The sequence below is a fragment of the Astatotilapia calliptera genome, chromosome 2, assembly GCF_900246225.1.
Source record: "Astatotilapia calliptera chromosome 2, fAstCal1.2, whole genome shotgun sequence".
In the NCBI taxonomy this organism is placed as follows: domain Eukaryota; kingdom Metazoa; phylum Chordata; class Actinopteri; order Cichliformes; family Cichlidae; genus Astatotilapia; species Astatotilapia calliptera.
Genome location: NC_039303.1, coordinates 27361195 through 27381100, shown reverse-complemented (window position 1 = coordinate 27381100; position 19906 = coordinate 27361195). Strand labels below are relative to the sequence as shown.

The 19906-nt window shown below is 40.7% G+C and overlaps 2 protein-coding genes across 2 annotated transcripts; both read left to right on the top strand.

The window, feature by feature from the left end:
* The first annotated feature begins 3574 nt into the window (after positions 1 to 3574).
* LOC113035805 (alpha-1A adrenergic receptor) lies at positions 3575 to 14369 on the top strand. Its single transcript, XM_026191540.1, has 2 exons — positions 3575 to 4880; positions 13177 to 14369. The coding sequence occupies exons 1-2, from the start codon at positions 3917 to 3919 to the stop codon at positions 13728 to 13730; spliced, it is 1518 nt and encodes a 505-aa protein (XP_026047325.1). The 5' UTR covers positions 3575 to 3916; the 3' UTR covers positions 13731 to 14369.
* Positions 14370 to 16305: 1936 nt separating this feature from the next.
* LOC113029342 (gastrotropin-like) lies at positions 16306 to 17521 on the top strand. The gene is made up of 4 exons (XM_026180175.1): positions 16306 to 16449; positions 16559 to 16719; positions 16827 to 16916; positions 17045 to 17521. Exons 1-4 carry the CDS (start codon positions 16383 to 16385, stop codon positions 17102 to 17104), a joined length of 378 nt encoding a protein of 125 aa, XP_026035960.1. The 5' UTR covers positions 16306 to 16382; the 3' UTR covers positions 17105 to 17521.
* The last annotated feature ends 2385 nt before the right edge of the window (positions 17522 to 19906 follow it).

The window sequence follows — 19906 nt, the reverse complement described above, 5'->3', positions numbered from 1 at the left end:
AGAGAATCCTGTGAAATAAGAAACTTTCTTACATAAGTAAAAACTGTATGCGTGTGTCTGTTTGTCTATTTTCACCGGTCACGCTGTGCTGATCCTAAACCAGCACCGTGTGTTTGGGTTGTTCTCTTTTATTGGACTGCATAATACTGGACATATGGTGTGAGCGTCCACAGCTTTTCCGCCACCACGTCACTTAGAGGTCAGGTTTTTGAAGAGGAGCAGCACAAGGTCAAAGAGGGACGCAGCTCTCCACAGAGATGTCAGTTTCAAGCAAAGCCTCCTTCTCGCATTCGTGTTTCACAATCAGTCCTTAAAATATAACTTAGAGAAACAGGATTGTGCAAACACTACATAAATCTTTGACGTTTCAGAACAAAATAAATGTGGGTATGTTTTTATCTACTGTCTACTTTCTTAATCTCATTTGATTCATGTTAAATAGATTAAAATAATGACAGAATGCTGTGCAAAACTAGAAGCCTGTGTCTGTACAAAAGAAGGCAAATTGCTCCTTGTCTTCCAGATTTATATTGTTTTTCCTGCCAAGAAGAAAAAGTGATCCTCTTGAAATTGAGGCAAATCTCACCACAGAAGCACATAAAGCGAAAGGAGGATGCTCCTGCTGAAGTCGAATTTTCAGCAAATGATACTAAAGGTTTTGCTCACCCGGGGCACTTGGCAGCACGCTGAGCAGCTTTTATGTTATCTGCAGGCTCAGTGTATTCAATCAAGTGAAATGGTCAGTGAAATGCAGTAAAATCCAGTCATAGATACTATTTGAGATAATTCCAGGTGATTCCTCTTTTAAGGAAGATGCACAAAATACTTAAGTACTCTGGTGCCTGCTGAAGGATTGAGAGGCTAATTCCTAATCCTCCTCTGAAGGAATGTTGCTCCACGTGGTAAAGAAGCCTCTTGGTTTTTAGTTAGGAGTGTTTCTGAGCCCTGATTTAGCTGAAAAAGTGCTTCCATGAACTCTTTTCATTTATTTATTTGTGTTGGGCGACTTAAATGTTTTGACCTTCTAACTTTCAAACATTGATAAGACCAAAGCTGTTTAAAGCCTTGGTCACATAGCGGGGGGACTGAACACTAGCTTCTGTTATGAGCTCTATCAGGATAACTGATCGTTCTTACACTTAATAAAAAATTAAGCTCATAAACTTATAATCTTTAGGACTTGACAGGAATGAAAGCGCTCTGTGTTCACTGATGCTGTGAATTGGTTTAGATTTAAATGATAAATAATCTTCTTGGCACATATTTGGTGTAAGTGCACTGAGAGGAACATAAACAAGTAGTGACTGTGCCCTGAAAAACATGGAGAAACCTGCAGGACGAGATCAACGAATGCAGGTCTACGTGTTTCACTTCCTTATTTGTTTAAAATGTCGAGATAAACCAGTCTGGAGAGCAAGTTATTTCTCTCCTTTTAGCGGGAAAATAAATTCCACTTGGGTTGTTTTTCAGAGAAACAATTTTGGCCGTGAAATCGTCGTATCCAAAACCATTAAATGCTTTTACTTTTCTTTTCACTCTCGGATTATTTTGCATTTTTTCTACTCTAAAGAGATGGATGCTATTAAGCCTTGTGAATATGCAGGAGGTGGAAGCAGTCACTTCACATATTAGTCATGAAGAACCTCTTAATGCTCAGTTCAGAAATTATGCGAGTTTTATTTGGTATATCAGTAGAAAAGAAGAAAAAGAAACACATTTTACTTCATGAGTCCTGCATATTTCATGACTATCTTTATGAAAATGTTTGACACGATGACATCACAATGGAGAATTCATTTTCAGCACTTTTGACATAATTTATATTAAATTAGTCACATACTTTTGGTCTAACCTGTATTAATTAGTTTGTCCAAAGGAGACCACTCAGGTCGTTGCTGCAGGTCATGTGTGTGTTGTTTCCCGAAAATATTAAACATGACAAATTCTTTCAAACAATCTGGTCTGTGAATAAAAGCCAACTTTGCAGAGCACCAAATCGTAACGCATGCAACTTCAGGTTTATCAGAGGACACCTTTGTGTGTTGGTCAGCTGCCTGTGTAGCATAAATAGTTAAACAGCTCAGCAGCACTTTATAATAATGCCCATGATTAAAGGTACGATTTCCCTAAAACTGAAAGGAATGTTATTACATTTTATCTGACATTAAAAATGTAATTATAGTTACCTACAAATACACACACTTGGATAAGGGAGTAAATATTCAAGATTTTGCAGGAAAGAAGAAGTAATTAATCTGACAGTGTTTAAGTAATGAGTAACCTCAGTTATTTTCTTCCAGGAAAGAAATTTTAAATAGGGTGTAAATCTGATGCATTTTAACATAAAAACAAACAATATTTCCTTTCTTTATGTTGTGAATAAGTATTTACAGAATACATTGGGGGAAATATTGTTTGATTTTATGTTATAAATACATGGAAGTAACTAACTACTAAAATTACAGCAGAATTATTGGTAGCACTTTATAATGTCACTATTAAGATTTGGAAAGCTAATACTGAGTGTGTAATTCATCATTTATATTTACTCCATCTTAATATATCATTTATAAATACAGATATGTTTAGATCTGTATTTATTATTATTTATGACTACAGTCAGTGCTGTAGTTATAATCGTGAACATATATTTTTATTTATAAATGGTATACTAAGGAGGAGTAATGCCATATAAATTATAAATTAATCACTTTTTGACACCTTGCTGATTATTAATAGTGGGACATTATTTTAAAGTTCTGCTGGGTTGTTTTGTTTTGTTTTTCTTCTTTCCTGTAAACCTTTAATTTTTGCTTTTATATTCTAGTTTATGTACTGGTAATTATTTGTAGGTACATATATATTCTTTGTAATTCAATAAACATGAAAAAAAAATGTACTTTTGTGGAAATTAGACCCATAGTGGTTGGCCTTTTTATAAAGTGCTTCTAAGAGAGGAACCTGTCTCTGGAATGCGCATGTGCCAGTCCACTAAGCCTGCCACTTCTTCCTAACTTATACGGTATACCCAAGATGAGATTACTCTGAGGAACTCTTGCATTTTACCAAATTAGGAATATAATTCACGAGAGATAGCTGTCATATGAGAGAGGATTGTATGTGATGTGTAATCTACGTTTGAACTTAATCGGTTTGAAGTTGAAGGCTTAACCATCTAAGCTGACTGCTGGAACATCCTGAATATTTACCGCACTGAAACTGAGTATCTCTTACAGTCAGGACACCTTGGCTTAAAATTATGTCATTATTTTCTCTGTCAACAAAACACTTTTTTACCAGCGTACCGCCAAGCAAGCTAGAAGTACCTTTAAAAAAAACTGCACCAACGAGGTTTACTCTCACAAAGTTATGTGGTTGTGGAACTTGTAAATGCCCAGTTAAGCACCCTCCCACCGTGGGGAAAAATAAATCGGACACAAATGAAGTGCTTCACCCAAAAAGCGCGATTCCTCACTGCGTCCTGCAAAGTCAAAAGAAAGAAAGAAAGAAAGAAAGAAAGAAAGAAAGAAAGAAAGAAAGTGAAGCAACGACACTATGTGCGTATTCTGCGCAATCACTGCTCTTCGTGCAGTGCGTCACGCGCACTTCATAAGCGCGTATTTAGGTATGTTTGGTCAATATATGGCAACGCTGTGTGCGGAGGAGAGGCGGCAGGAGATGACTGCTGCCCCCCTCACTTCTCCACTAACCTCTCAGGAGAGTGGGGGGAGACGGACTGCATGGGGAACGTGCGGCTGCACAATGATCGCTTTTCTCTGATAAAACGTTTGGAAGCGAATTCGAAGAAGCGCAGTGAGCCATGCGCACATAGACCGTTTTGGCAGTTTGTGTTAAAGCCCTTTCTTTAAAGCTACAAGTGGTCTGGAGCCTGCTATGGAGGACTTTGTGAGTCAAAATGAGTCTGAGCATTGACAATGTCACAGACTTGTGGAAAAATGGTTCCTCGAAACTCGACGGGGCGTCTTCCCAGTTCAATTTCACTAACAGCTCTGGGGGTAACCATACGGTGCGCAGCGAGATGGACCTCACCCGAGCCATCCCGCTCGGCTTGGTACTCGGGGCTTTCATCGTGTTTGCCATTGCGGGCAACATCCTTGTAATCCTCGCTGTGGTGTGCAACAGGCACCTGCGGATCCCCACCAACTACTTCATCATCAACCTGGCCATCGCCGACCTGCTGCTGGGCACCACCGTGCTGCCCGTGTCCGCCACCCTGGAGATCCTGGACTACTGGGTGTTCGGCAGGATCTTCTGTGACATTTGGGCGGCGGTGGATGTGCTGTGCTGCACCGCGTCCATCATGAGCCTGTGCGTAATATCTATTGACCGCTACATTGGAGTGAGCCACCCGCTGCAGTACCCGGGTATCGTGACGGAGAAGCGGGCTCTGCTGGCCATGCTTGGGGTCTGGGCGCTGTCGGTGGTCATCTCCATCGGCCCTCTGCTCGGGTGGAAGCAGCCACCGTCGCCGGACGACACGATATGTCCCATCACCGAGGAGCCGTTCTACGCCCTCTTCTCGTCCCTCGGCTCCTTCTACATCCCGCTCGCCGTCATCCTCGCCATGTACTGCCGCGTCTACATAGTCGCCAAAAGGACCACTAAGAACCTGGAGGCAGGTGTGATGCGGGAGAGGATGAACTCCAGCGAGTTGACCCTCAGGATCCACAAGGGATCTCAGGTGCACGAGGATCCCGGCAGTTCTGGCACGGGGAAGGGTCGCGCGAACCAGGCTAGAAGTTCGCTCACGGTAAAACTGCTGAAATTCTCCCGGGAGAAGAAAGCAGCTAAAACTTTGGGAGTTGTGGTCGGCATGTTTACCCTTTGCTGGCTGCCCTTCTTTCTCGCCTTACCCATAGGTAGGTTCCGTACGTCACTCGGTGGGGGTCTTTTGTACGCCCCACGACTATACTTTTTTTTTTTTTTTACATGAAGCAATTTGCAAAAAGACATCGACAACCTTTGTTCCCCCTGGAAGCCAGTTTAAAAACAGATATTTAATTGGTCGAAAACAGCCTGCAGAAAATACATCTCAGTCACATAAATGTCTCTGGGAAGCTAAACTGTTGCTGTTAAACGCTGCTGCAGGCATTGCAAATCATATCTGCCGCACACAGAATCTCCTGGGTTGCTCTGCTGTCATTAAACGTCTCGGTGGGCTCTACGGGTTTAGCCATTACTGCTGAAGTAAAACCCCTTATCTTGTAGCAATATGTGACGCAGAATGAATGAATCTATATCATTGATCTGGCCTAAGCCTCTGTTTATGTTGCAAAGTTAAAAGTTCACCATTTTCTCTGAAATCAGGGCCCCATTGGAAACGCCAAAACATTTCAAGGAAGTGGAATTCACTGAGAGCTCATCCAAATATTTTCAGCGTAATTCAGTGTCTGATTTGATTTGTTGTTGCACTAAATACACTGTGAGTGGTAGGTGGCCTCTCTCTGCTCTGGTCAGTCATTTCAGAAGCCTGTGGAGCCTGCTGAGGCTCCCTTATGATGCCACTGGCGCTGGCGAGCATTCAACAGCACTCTGGCATGAATGTTTAAAAAACTGCAGTGGAAATGAAGCAATGTATTGCAGGCTGAGAAAACATCAAGTCTTTGTTTAGCAGTGGCATTTGGGAGGGGAGGGGGAAACGGCCTCACTGAAAAACAAGCGCTGTATTCAAGAATGGGCCGGATGGTCTGAATGTGTGGGGATTAACCCCGCGGGGGCACCGTGGGCTATATGTATATGTTTGTGTACAGCCATGTGTCTGCATGTGTTCATTTAGCGTCGTTATAAGGGAGTGTGTTTATGCACCTGGCTTCAAGCTGCAGCTCATCACGTCCTCTCACACACACACACACACACACACACACACGCAGTACCTGAGGCAGGATCACTATGCAGTGCTACATGGCAGGGATTATTTTGCCCCAAGGCATCCTGGATGAGATACCGAATGTACACACCAAATGTGATTTTACAAAGTTCTGAATTTGCAGTTCTGAGAGGCTTCTACGCCTACATTCAGGGGTGGACTTCAGAAGGACCCTCTTTAGACACTGCCAAAAACCAGCCCCCAAGTTTCTCTTTACAGTCTCTGGTGTAGAATACTGATACATTGCGACAAAGCACCATGCAGCTTTATTTACTGCCCACTTTAAGTGGCTTAAGAGATTCATAAAAGCATCCACAGAGAGAGTACTCTGGCAGAGAATGGTGCTACTATATAGTCATGTCAAAGCTGGGCACCGAGCTCCCTTTCTTTTTAACATATTTTATTTTAGCCTTTATTTTGTTTAGCTTTTATTGTGTTGGGACAGTCTAGAGAAGGCAGGAAAGCAGGGGGGAAAAAAGCAGTAAAAGGCCTCGGGGCAGATTCAAACCTCTGCGTTAGCCTGGGTCGCCTGCTCAACCCAGGGAGCTGAACCGGGGCCCTGAGGCACCTCTATTTTCAGATGCAGATTTGTGGGAGATGTTGTTTTGAAGTTAAAGTTTGTCCTGCTCTCTGCTCTCTGGTGTGACTCACGTCTTAAGTCTGATAGGACAGCGGCACTATCCCTGTGTTGATCTGAGCCTCCACCCACAGAGTGGGATTTCCTGTTTCACACTTGTTATTATCCTGCTCCTTCCTCTGCACACTGCCACTGATTCGTATTGTAACTCATGTGGTTGGTGATGTGTGCGCGCGTGTGTGTGTGTGTGTGTGTGTGCGCTGGTGTGCAGTGGATGGGTGATGAAATATTTATCCGTGTTTATGTGAATGCATTGCAAGTTATGCTCGTTTGTGTCTTGAGCGATTGTGTCAGCGTGGCTGCAGATGCTTCTGCCTCATCCATCACTGCAGCTTTTTAAACAATTAAAAGCTTTCAGAGATCAAAGTGAGGCTGGCCAAAAGGAGCCACTGCAACCTCAGATCCATCAAGTTTTAACCTGTGAAGAAATATGTGAACTGTCCCTTAGCTACAGGTCTCACCTATCTTACGCAACGTCTGTTATTACTGTGGAGTTTATTTTTTTGTCATTGTACATAAATGGCAAGCAGGCAGCAACGGTTCCCACAGTTTGAGTCATTCCTTTTCAGGTTTTAAAGTGTCCTTTTTCCTTTTACGCCTTTAACTTGGAGCAAAAACCTCAGGATTATAAACACGACGTCAAATTTTTTTTAAGTTAGTGTACTCCAAACCAGCTACTTTGGACGAAAAGCGGTCCAAAATCTAACACACACTTGCTGTGAACTTTCAGCATCTGCATATTTGTCGGTAAAAGCGTCATACCTAAACTTAGAATGTATCAGCCTATTAGTCTGGCTGTTTCTCTTTTAAAAATGTAAAGCTTGCGTTCACTTCAGGTTGGCTTCAGCAAGTTTCCAAAGTTTATTTGATTCTGATTCTGATTTTGATTTTTCGGGAACAAGATTGAAGAAGTTCAGAGTAGGCACTACAGTGCAAACACAACAATTTGTAAAGGCAACTTTACAGTCATGTAAACGTCCCACTTCCATTAATCATGTGCACCAGTGCCTCCTGATGCTTGTTGTGTTGACTCATCTGACAAACTGACCCAGACTGAAGCCGATTTCCAGTCTTTTAATTTTGTTTCATGGTGTTTTATTTTTCCCTAAAGACTCATTTTCATCCAAATATCTAAGTTAGATTATATCCATCCATCCATCCAGTCCAGGTTTGCACTGGGGGCTGGAGCCTATCCCAGCTGTCATAGGGTGAGAGGTGCAGTAGGGCAGCCAGTACACTCCATGATGTACTTTTACTGTTGATAACTATTTATTTACACTGACACTGACCTTTCAAATCTCATATGTCCTTTAAGCAGGTCTCATATAACACATGCAAGATAATAGCTTAAGGCAACTCTGCAGCAAAAGCTATAGCAACATGGGTTCACATGCAAATTAAAGTGTTCCAAGGCCACTGTGCACGGAAGCAGATTTTATGATTGTTTACAAATATTTATTTATTTCATGTCTGTGATGAGATGAATTTCATAGTTTTTTCAGCTTAATTAGACATTTTCATGCGTTTATCTTGTTCATAAACAATTAAAATCTACAAAATCTACAAGATTTACTGAACAACAAAAGTCAGTTTGCCCACATGAGTAAAACGAGTGCAGCTCATATTGAATTGGTTGCTAAATAACTGAAAGTAATTCTGAGTTATCAGCGAGGTTACTAATTAATTTTTGCTCCAGTGACTAATCAGTTAATTGACTTTTCAGGCCTGCATAGATATAAATGAAGAAAAGGTTTCTTCATATTGCTATTAAAGGGGAAAAAATGTTTAACTTTAAATAAATATACACACAAATAAATATATTTTAGAACCAGATCGACTGTTATCCTCACACTTGTCCTCATCTCTGCGCTCATCCAAAGAAAAGTTTTTAGTGTTTCATTGCACATATTTTCCCACAGCTCTGTCACAGCCAGCATAGGCACTAATGTCCTGTGAAGGCCTCGCATCGAACAAGTGGTGCAAGCAGCGTGTCTAAATGTGAGAGAATCCAACACCTGAGGTGTTGTTTCCTCATTTTTTGAGCAGAAGCAGTTAATTCTGTGGGATTCTCAGACAGCTTCTTTGGCTTTTAAGGCCGCTGAGCTGGCCCGCCTGTGCGCTCCAGGGTTAACTCAAATGCTTTTTTGAGAAGGAAAAATAATTAGAGAGCTAAGTATCAAAGCAATGAAAAAGAAAGGAGGTGGCAGAGCAGAGCAGGAGGTGCCACGGGGTATCGGGGTGAAGACGAGGGGTCTCTGGGATGTCAGCTCAATTTTCCAAAAATAGCTTCACGCTACGGTTTTCATTGAAAGCAAAGCGAGAGGGCAATAATGCTTTTTTCCTCTCAGATCAAGACATATTAATCATATTTACTGCTGTGTTATGAAACAGGATGTGTGAGAGGAGATTGTGTGTGTGTGTACATGGCACAGAATAGGCATCACTACTTCAATTAGTTAGAATAACAGGATGCCATGTTTTGTTAAGATGTTCCTGTGTTTCAGAGTGAAATATGCGTGTGCCTGTCCTCAGGAAGGAGGTGCAAACATTTCTATTAACAGAAAGGGTGAGGCCGCAACCCGCCCGCATTTATCTGTATACTATTGTCCCAGGGCTGAGCTCATTGCCTCCTCTGCCGTTTATACTATAGCTTTTAAACATAAACACTTGAAAGAGGACAAAAATGGACCACGTTCACACAGAACTTAAACACACAAACATGAACCATGTCTGGACACTGGAAGGTCTGCTGTCAGCCAGCGCTTCCTACACTTTTATCCCACGTTTGTGTTGAAAGGAGACACGGGAACATGATGGCAGGGTCCCAACTTATACTCTCTGTGGGATGATCGGGATGTTGTTAAAGGGGGTTTCCGAGGATGGAGACGGTGCTTCGTATCGGTTTTGCCTGTGTGGATGCTGCTCTCGGTGTCCAATCCAGATGCACGTGGTGTAGATTTATACAACTGTCGCCCAAACCGAGACGTTACAGAACGTAAGCACGCAAAATATTTAATAATCAGGGTTGATCAGTTTCAAAAGGTTATGGGTGAGAAAAGAATAAGCAGAGATGTGATGCAGGCAGTCAAATCCTTTTGATTTGCAGCCAGCTACTACACAGAGAAACACACTGACAAATGGAGATGAATGGAGAGAGACAGACATGGAGAGAAACGAAGGAATGACCATATTTTAATTCACCAAATCCCCTCCTCTGTATCCCAATCACGCTCATAGCTCACACAGTTATGTAATCACATTTAAGTGGCCGAGCAGAGGGGAAAATAGCATGTGAAAATACCAGCCACCAAGAAGACACCGATTCATCTGGAGTTTATGGGGCCAAGACTCATTCAGACAGCAGTCTCATCTCACAGTCTAGCTACCACACACACACACACACACACACACAGAGAGAGAGACAGCTTCTAGTACTTGGAGCCACTCATTAGGATGAAAGCTGAAAGCGACATTTCCTCATATTGTCAAATAATCACTTTCATCAACATTACAAATTGTCCACAGCAGCGTGTACGTGTGCGTGCGTGTGTTTTGGAAAGAACACGTCTGGTTCCATGCTCTCCTGTTATTGCGACATCAAAATCAAAGTGTGCTTTTGACCCGGGTACCTGCGTCAGTTCACCCTTTGGCTGTGTTGTGTATAATGCACCTTGTACAGCTTAGAGTAATCGTTAAAGCTGTTGATCTGATTTTCATGAAGAAGTAAGCTGAGGTGTCTCTGGTTGTCAGAGGTAATTTCACACTTGAAAGCCTGAGATCGTGGTGCATCCTCAGCCTATCCAGGAATGTGATATCAATTTAGGAATGTGGGCTGGTGTAAAGAAACGTTGTTTTACTCACATCAGCCTACACACAAACACGCGCGCAAACGCACAATGTGTCTGTTTCACACTAATCACGCTGTGCTGTGCTTATTAATCCCCTATTTTAGTCTTCAGGCTTCCCCTCTCACCTCATTAGCTTGTAAGATATCCTTCCTGTATTTAAGCTCAGCCACAGTAGGACAAAAAGCACAACAGGGGGTAGATTAATGCAATTTAACCCAGCCCAGATTTGCTCATTATCATACATGGCAAACTTGCCTCATACTCTTTCAGAATGATATCATTTCGTTTTTCGTGTCGAGTCTGACCAACGATCACGTCTGCACAGCTTCAGCCATGTTACCTGTGTAAACACAGACAAGGCCACTAGGCACCGTGCAGAAAGGAGACACTTGTGTTGCTAGTGTAACCTCCATAACCTCTGACAGGACAAACTGTCATTTCACTTCAACTTTTTTTCCCCCTTTTCAGACCAGCTCGTCTCTCCCACAGAGCATTTATCTAAAAGGGAATTCAGGGTCAGCTCACCTTTTCTGCTTTCTTGATCAAGTGTATTGTTTTACTTTGTTTTGGGTTTTTTCTTTTTAAGGAAACACATTATCTGCTTGTGAAGGCCTTCCTAAATACAAGGTTTTCTGTAATGATGAATAACATATGGAACTAACTGTCTTCACATCCTCATCTGAAGACTGCAAACGGTCTAAGAGTAAAAAAAACCCTGTTTATCTTAATCAGTGCTGCCACCTGTTGGATATGATGCAACATCAATAAAGGATAACTAAACCAGGAAGTCTCAGTAATGTGTAATGAGTATAAAATGATCTTAAAACGACCTAATTAAATGGCTGTAATTGATCCATGTTGATCACTTTCTGTCAGTTACATTTATTCAGCCTCCAGATGACTCTGAGGTGCCATAGTACACTTTCATATTCCCTTACAGAATATATAAATAACCTCTGCTGACTTTCACAGGAGAGATTCAATCCTCAAATTTAGCAAAAATGAGCATATCATCGCTCAGTATAAATGTAGCTCAGGACTGCATGCTTATTCATGAGTCATTTGGTGAAAACATTTCTTTAGCACAACTTAATACACATTTTTTCCGACATGTACAAGGTCGTTGGAATCTCAACTTCGGATGCTTCAGGTGAAAAGGTCAACTTTCACGACTGTGTTTCGAGTGTGGAGGTTGAGTCAGAAGGCGAATAGCTTAGCTTGTCATGAACCCTGAATCTCTGCTGGTGAAACAGTGAGAACACATGATACTACCTAAAATGAGTAAGGTCTTTGAGTAAACAACACTTTTAGTATGTTAACTGTTGAATTACTCTAGCCATCAGATCAATCTTTAAATTAAAAAAGCTGTTTCGATCCGGCTCAAAAGCCACAACTTTTTTATTTATTATTTTTATTTAACCTTTTTAATATAGGTAGTCCCATTGAGACCTAATGTCTCATCTACAATAGAGACTTGTTCATAAAGTGGAGATTGACACCAGAGTTTGCAGAAGCATTGTTTTTATTATAAATCATTCAATAACCTCAACAGAACCCTGAGAAGGATAAATGGAAGAGGATGGATGGGACGTCAACTTAAAAAAAAAAAATCCCAGAGAGCCATTGAAGAGAAGAAGTGTCATCTCCCCCAACCTATCCTCAGCCATGCCTTTACCCACACCTCTGGAAGTGTAGACAATTGGCAATTAAGCCTTGGCAACACCCAGAGACTCTTGCACTGCCACTACGAAGGAGTTGCAGAAGGGTGTCACAAGGTGAACACGCATATCTCTGAAAATAAATCAGTCATTTAAAGACCCAAGTTTTCAAATCTGAATTATATCAGAGATTTTTGATAGTTTGTTTTTACAGTAACAATCGAAGTCTAGTTAACAACATTATTTTTAACATTATTTTATTATTAGGATAAGCGTTACTTAATTGGAGTCTAAAATTTAGGAACTCAGCTAATTGGCTTCATTTGTACTGTGCAGGCTGGTTTTCTGAGATTTAATTGACGGCCTTGCATACAAACAAGTAAAAAAGCTCAGGGAAAATAGTGAAAACTGAGACGTTAGAATATGTGTAGGGTAATAAAAGAGTTTATGGCTGACACATGTTCTTATATAGAAAAATCGATTTCACTTGACGGTTTATTTATCTTTTACAAACTAAAGAGGTAATAATGAATTCCATTTAGATATAATCAAAAATAAGAACTTACTTGTGTACAGGTCAGAAAACCATGACACTGCCGTCTACTTAGGCCACGCCCCTCAAGTCACTAAACCGCTGCTGTGATTGATTTAACATCCTTAAAGTGGTAGGCACCCATTTTAGCTCCTAATCACACGGTATCACCTGAGTTATCGTTAGGTTATTTAAACTGGCCATTCTAAATTGGCCTTAGGTGTGAATGTGAATGGTTGTCTATGTGTTAGCCAAGAAGCTAGCTAGCTATAATGGGGCCTCTGGACTCCAACCCCTCCACCACACCGCATTACATTACTGACTAGATAAGAGAAAGAAAATAGAAGGATTGATGTTAGTTTTATGTGAACTAGCCAAAGAACAGAAGAAATTAGGATTTCTGCACAGAGCCGCTGCTCTCTTATTCACAATAGCTCCAAATGTTTGATTTGGCAGATTCTGTCAGATCCCAGTTTGTGTCTCCTCCCTGGATCAAAAAAAGGATCTTTCACTTGTTGTATTGGTGAATGTGTAGAATGTGTAGGCGACTACATCAGCCATGCTTACTATTCATGACTAAGAGCAGCTTCTCTTTTTACCCCCTGCTGTCCCAGGGTCCTTTAATGTGCACCTGCGGCCACCTGAATCCCTCTTCAAAGTAATCTTCTGGCTTGGTTACTTCAACAGCTGCCTGAACCCCATCATCTACCCCTGCTACAACCGCGAGTTCAAGCTGGCTTTCATCCGGATCCTGAAATGCCAGTGTCACCAGCGCAAGCGTCCCGGCTGGAGAGAGTATAATTACCGTTCCTCCACCTTCAGCTCCTCTGGAAACTCACGCAAAAACTCAACGGACCACAACTCCGGCTGTCTGAACGGAAGCCAGCGTACTCTGCCGTCCTCAGCCAGCCCGAGCCCGAGTTACCTGAGTATGGGTCTGCCGCCTTGCCCTGAGGGGGAAGCATTATACATCTGGGGAGCTACCACCCCGACTCCCTCCACCCCCAACCTGCTGCCCGGCAGCCCCATCGATTGCCAGCCGACAGCTCTGAGAGGGGGGAGAACCGCTGAGGAAACTACAGGAGGAGTTTTCTCTTTCTCCTTTGTGAAGAATAAAGATAAGGGAGGGGTCAACAAAGACCTTATTGTGCCTGTTGACAAAGTGTGACTCATTCGTCGTACTAAGATGAGACTTACTGGTTCATTCCTTATAGGGATCACAGTAACAAACAGAGCAGGGAGGTAGGGTTTCACAGGCTTCACTGTACATGATCCCATGATCATTCATCAGTCAGTGGATTATCATTGTCATAAGCTGTCAATGTAAGGTGAAGAGTACTGACTATGCTGCTGTATCACAGGTATGTTGTTCCATGTTGCTGTAACTGAGATTGAAAGTAGAGTTTCTTTCAGTAGACAGTAACAGCTCTGACACAGTGTTTGCTGCCCTCTTGGGACTGGACACAAATCTGTGCATGCATGTTTTTTTTTGTTTATTCAGACTCTAGGAGAAAAGACTGAAAGGACCTCCATCCAGCACAGCCTCTCACTCCCTTTCAGTTACAACTCCACATCTGCTCTGTACAAGAGCGAACGTGTCGAAGAACCCGAGTCGTGTAAAAAGCGTGGAAAGACAAACGATCACTGTTCTGTTGCAGTCACTTGGTATCTTTATGGTATATTGTGGAAATAAAGTATAACCTGTTTTATCTGCTGTGCACACAATCATCCCATATCATCTTCTTTGTATGTTTGTAGAAATGTGATGAATAAATAAAAGTAGAACGTTGCTTGAATTCTGCTTCAAGGCCAATTCTTCATTTCTCACTTTGCTCTGGCAAACAAAGAGCTCTCTCAGGTATTATCCGAGGTGTTAACATCAGTCTGATGATAGAAGCAGAAGCAGATGGTGTTTATTAGATTAAAAAAAAAAGGTTTTCCTCATTATATAGATAGTTAACGTAAACACAGCTCATGATCAGTTGTTATTAAAGTGTTAATCACCAACTACCAATTAAGAGTGTGATAAATCAGATTTTTTAGAAGATATAAAAGAGAGGATCCAATACTGGAGACAGAAACATGAAGAAGATCAGAAAAGTGCAAAAAAAAAAACCTCAAGAACAAAAACTAACACAGAACTCAGGGGATTGTCTGCACTTTTGTCAAAAAATTCAACACATACAAGTAATCATTACACATATTTAAAGATTTATTATGTTAATTTATCTGCTTCTCATACTCTATTACATTAGCAGCAAAAATGATCCAGCAGTTAAATTTTTATCTACTAAAAGATGCAAAATCCACCTTTTTATTTTGTCCTTTATGTATTTCATAAAGTCACACTTCCTGGAACTTTCCTTGACAGTCGTTGGTCCTTTCCACCAATGATTCAAAGCAGGCTTTGTCTGTGATTCATTACAGGTACAAAGACACACAGTTACACTGTTTGATTTGTAATAAGGGTAAAGTGGTGGTTTGTATTGTCACGTCACAGCATCCTGGCATACCCTGCACCTTTCCCAAAAACTGGGATAGGCTCCGGCTCCTCGCTCTGCAGGCCTGAACTGGATAAGAGAAGAAGCTGGCTGGCTGGATGGATGGATGGATGGATGGATGGATGGATGGATAAAATAAAAAATTGAGCAATTAGCGTGCCTCAATAATATCAACAATATCCACCCACCAGCATGTCTATAGATCACCAACACATCATAAAACACATTATATTTAAAGAATCTGTACAATCCACATAAGAAGCTGTTTAAAAATAACAAGATAACAAAGTGATTTTACTTTGTAATTTAAAAAAATGCTAATAATTTACATGGATTTTACCACTTAGTACAACACAGTACATTCAGCACTTCGAGAGAGACCAGCTGTTTATTCTGCTTCAGAGTGGAAGGTGAGTGGAGCTTACAAAGAGTTGCAGGTAGCAGAGGAGGAGATAAATTAGCACTGCGTTTCACTCTTTATTACCAGCTGAAATGAAGCCATTGCTCTCGCAAAGGTCCAAGATTTAACACATTCAGGTGAGAGGGCTTTAACATCTTATTCAGCAGCCTTGTTTTCACCTTATTTTCACCTCCTTTCAAGATTAAATACCTTCCTGGCTGCAAGCACCAACAGAAATGTGCAAACGTCTTGCATGTTTCTTTTTATTCATTTTAATAAATCTTTTTCAGAAAAATGTCACATATTCAGTCTCAGGTGTGAATATTCTGGCATCTTCCTTTTATACTTAACGGTGATATAAAAATATATATATTAGGCTACTTGTTCTGTGGAATTGGATTTCACTTTTTTGCTGGTTTTTAGCCACCAAACAGCTTTTTTTCACAGCACAGCAATAGAGATCAGACAGGAAAGCAGGAAGAGAGCAAGGGGGAATGACACACAGTTTTTTTTCCATTATTTCTCAATAAATCCACAAAACAGTAGCTTCTACTTTCATTTGAAGGAAGTTCTTTTCTGGTGTAAACTGCTTAACCTCACCTGAACGACCTCCTTTGACATGATGCTGGCATTAGGACATACTGTGTTTATCTTCTATTTTACTACACCACATGTTCAAACATGCAGATGTCCTTTTTTTACATCAGCGAAGGGCTGGAAAAACCTGATACAGGCAGGAGCGTGGACATACTTTGCAGCTTGTGACACTAGTCTTAGGAAAAATACCACGTGTGGGGGATGACACATTGTTAGAAACGTGTAAGTGGAAAGGAACAGAAAGGTGGTTCATCGGGAGCAGGCCACTCCTTTCTTGACTCAAGAACTTCTTCCCTTTTTTTATTTCTGCTCTTTTGGCATCATGGGGTTCAGTGGGAAATATGAGCTTGAGAGTCAAGAGAATTATGAGGATTTTCTGGAAGTAGTTGGTATGAGGATGCTTCTTTTTTTTTAAGCCACAAATGAACTAATGTCAGGCATCATTTGTTTACACTTTGTTGGACTTCTTGCTCTGGGATATAACCCGCTTGTTCACAGGTCTTCAAAATGCCAAGACAGACCACAAGGCGGTGACTGAAGTGGTGCAAGACGGGAATAACTTCACCTGGACACAAACCATCCCGAACTGGACCTGGTCCAATACATTTATTGTTGGTCAAGAATGTGAGCTGACGACGATGACAGGATCCAAATTCAAGGTGAGGAACTAAAATGCACAGAGGAAACTTAGGATTTGCAGCTGACAGTGTTCACAACTTTTAATGAAATCTTCATGTAACCAAAGCTCCACGATATTTTTCTTAAGGCGCCTGTAACTATGGAAGGCAACAAGATTTCATGTCAGTTCCCTCAGTACCTCTTCACAGCAGAGATCGTTGATGACAAGCTAGTAATGGTAGGAGAAGAAGCCACTTATTCACTGCACTTTTTGAATGAGATTAATAATCCCTTAGATAAATCCATTTGCTCTTTTAATACCAGATTATCTTTAATCCTCTTTTTTTTCCTTTTTTGCGTATGCAGACTTGCGTAACTCCAGGAGAGAAGGGTGTAACCTTCAAAAGAATCAACAAGAGGATCTAACACCGCGAGACTCAACACGCTTGGATGGAAAAGAGGCTGCAGAAGGTGAAGCATGACAGTGCCTGTTAAATGGGCCGAGGAAGAGCGTCGCTGGGCCTCACGGGTCTGAAACTTAGGCCCAACACAGCAGAAGTGGCCAAACAACATTATGTACTGTATTTTTAAACAGTGTTCATTTTTGATCCAATGAACATCTCCCGTTTTACCTTCAAAGTGCTAATGATCTGCCACTGTGCTCTGATTTTGAAAGTCAACATATTTTCCATCCACTTTCTTTATGTGTTGTTTTACAGCCTTTTTTTTTACTTGTATGTCTCATTCATGTGAAATCATAAGCAGAGGGTGATCTCTTACATGGTTTAGACTGAATGATTGTTTTTCATGATTATTAAACTATGATTTGAATAACTAACAGAATACTTGATCAGTTTTTAGTCAGTCTTTTTGACTGCTCTGTCCTCTGTCTTCTTGTGATGTGAAGAACAGCACGGGCTGAACTCACACTGACATAAAGGCCTTTATTATTACGACTATTAAAGTCACACTTTACCCTTTGATTCTAACGCTGCAAGCACACAGCGACCTTAAGGTGTTGTTATTTGGTCTCTTACTCTGTTCAAACTTGCGAGACCTTGTTCCGTAATTACAGAGCGTCCTGTGAAAGATCACCATTCTCATCTTTCTTTACCAGTGAATGAAACTCGCTTACGCAGTGCAATCTTCCACAGCTGGTCTCAAAGAACAGAAGTAAAACCACATCTGCTGACAGAGAGAGGAAAATGAGTCTTTTGCTCATATTACACCACAGTCTGTGCATCTGATGCTTTTTCAGTTTCCCTTCCTTTCAAAACATGTTATCTTTTTTTATGCATTAACACATAAAGCACTTCGTTTAGCTTATGATATGAATCGTCAGGAAAGCCACAGTACACCTTAAAGGCATAAACAAGCGGTACAATAATTTTAATAACTTCCTGTGTCTTTTATTATCTTCATATTTTCCCTGAAACTTGACGGTGATACCACAGAGCTGATGCGCTGATGAACAAGATAAACCGCGGAAGAACTTCTGCAGCATCAGTTTTTAAAGTGCAAAGTTTCCTGTCATTTTCATCACTTCTTTTTTGTGTCGAAATGATTCTTGAACTCAAAGTCAACTTCTCTTTTACTTTCTTTACTTTATTTTATCCTTTTATCTTGTTCTCGAAACTGTAATAAAGTCAGTTAAGCAGAAAAACTAATTCAAAGCAAATTCAATGCCAGTTTAACAAATGGGAAAATATATTTCTGTGCACATTTGATACATGAAAACCCGAGGAGGGACAGATTTCATAAATACAACCCCATACACATCTGTGCAAAATAAACCTGCTAGTAAAGATTGCTTCAGGTGGATCTTTAATCTTTTTTGTAGTTTGTGGTGTTTTGATTCATCAAAACTATTAATTAACCATTGACGTGGGACATTAAGTATTTACATCTGTGCTTCTCCCCATCCCATTAGGTTTTAGTGGGATGATGAGAGGTAACTGATGCTACATCTCCTCTTCCAGTTCTGCCTTGAAATTATAGACCTTGTACATTATGTTTTCCAAAATAAATGTTTTTTTTAGTCATAGATAAAGGACCGAGTCCAATTCTAAAACCTCTAGAGAGAGGAAAGACTGAAACAGCACAGTTTAGTAGTGAGAAAAATCCCGATTGTTCGGTTATTGCACGTCTAGTCCGTCCGATTCACCCTCAGCATGTGGTTTTGTGGCTGTTGGTTTTAATATGACTTTTGTGCTCGACACTCCAGGCTACAGGTGCGTTTCTCTAATCTCACCACTAGGAGGTGCCCTATTTCTTCATAAAAACAAGAGTTTGGCTTTTAAATCAATTTCTCGGCGTAGAGTAAAAAAGATTTCAATCTTTGCAAGAGAAAAAAAAAATTCAGTCTGTTTCGAAACACTATGGGAATTATTTGCCTTAATAATGCAAAAGAAAATAAAAAAAAACACACACAAAGGAAAGTAAATATAGTTGAAAAAAACTTATCAGTCTTATAAGACTGGGCTGTGCTCACTTGGACAGTGGCAAATGTACAAGACGTATTTATGCATATATACTTCTAATGCACTTCTATATCAGTGGTACATTTCATCATGAAAGAGAAAAATCAGAACCTCTGTAATCACCATCTATAATCTGTCAAGTTTTAAGCTAGTGTGTGGTTAAAATCCCGCATATGATCTCATATCATAAGGTTCCTATCATGTAGCTGGGCTTTTTTATTGAGCATGACATCAAACATGTGGGGTTTTTTCTTGTCATGTGTACTTATGTGGAGAGGGGGTGGGAGGTGTATTTGACAGAACACCTGTGCTTCTGAATCAGTGTTTTTAAGTGAGGTTGGATAAAATAAAATGAAATAAAATAATGATACAGGGGGAAATACATGATACATGATCGACCATGCTGTTTACTGTCAAGTCAACTTATATACACAGTTATTACAAATTTACATGACATTATATAAAACTGTCCAATGGATACTTACTGTATTAATCAGACAATGAACCCACTAAAGTAAGCACTGGATATTTTAAACTATATCTAGCACTCCCCTGCTGTACCAAGACAAAAATATCCATTGTATTAAATAAGTAGCACCCAAATTAACCTTTATAAACAAAACATTTCTAGCCATGTGTTAGATGTAATTACAGTAGAAGCCCTTCAATAACACTGATTAAATGTTGCATTGTGACATGAGGTGAGCAGCTTTCTCTGCATCCCCCTCCTCACCCAACCCCTTTTCTC

Coding starts and splice junctions, on each gene's coding strand:
- LOC113029342 (XM_026180175.1), top strand. CDS start 16,383: ATGGGGTTCAGTGGGAAATATGAGCTTGAGAGTCAAGAGAATTATGAG. Junction 16,450..16,558: donor GGATTTTCTGGAAGTAGTTG/GTATGAGGATGC, acceptor GCTTGTTCACAG/GTCTTCAAAATGCCAAGACA. Junction 16,917..17,044: donor TTGATGACAAGCTAGTAATG/GTAGGAGAAGAA, acceptor TTGCGTATGCAG/ACTTGCGTAACTCCAGGAGA.
- LOC113035805 (XM_026191540.1), top strand. CDS start 3,917: ATGAGTCTGAGCATTGACAATGTCACAGACTTGTGGAAAAATGGTTCC. Junction 4,881..13,176: donor CTTTCTCGCCTTACCCATAG/GTAGGTTCCGTA, acceptor CTGCTGTCCCAG/GGTCCTTTAATGTGCACCTG.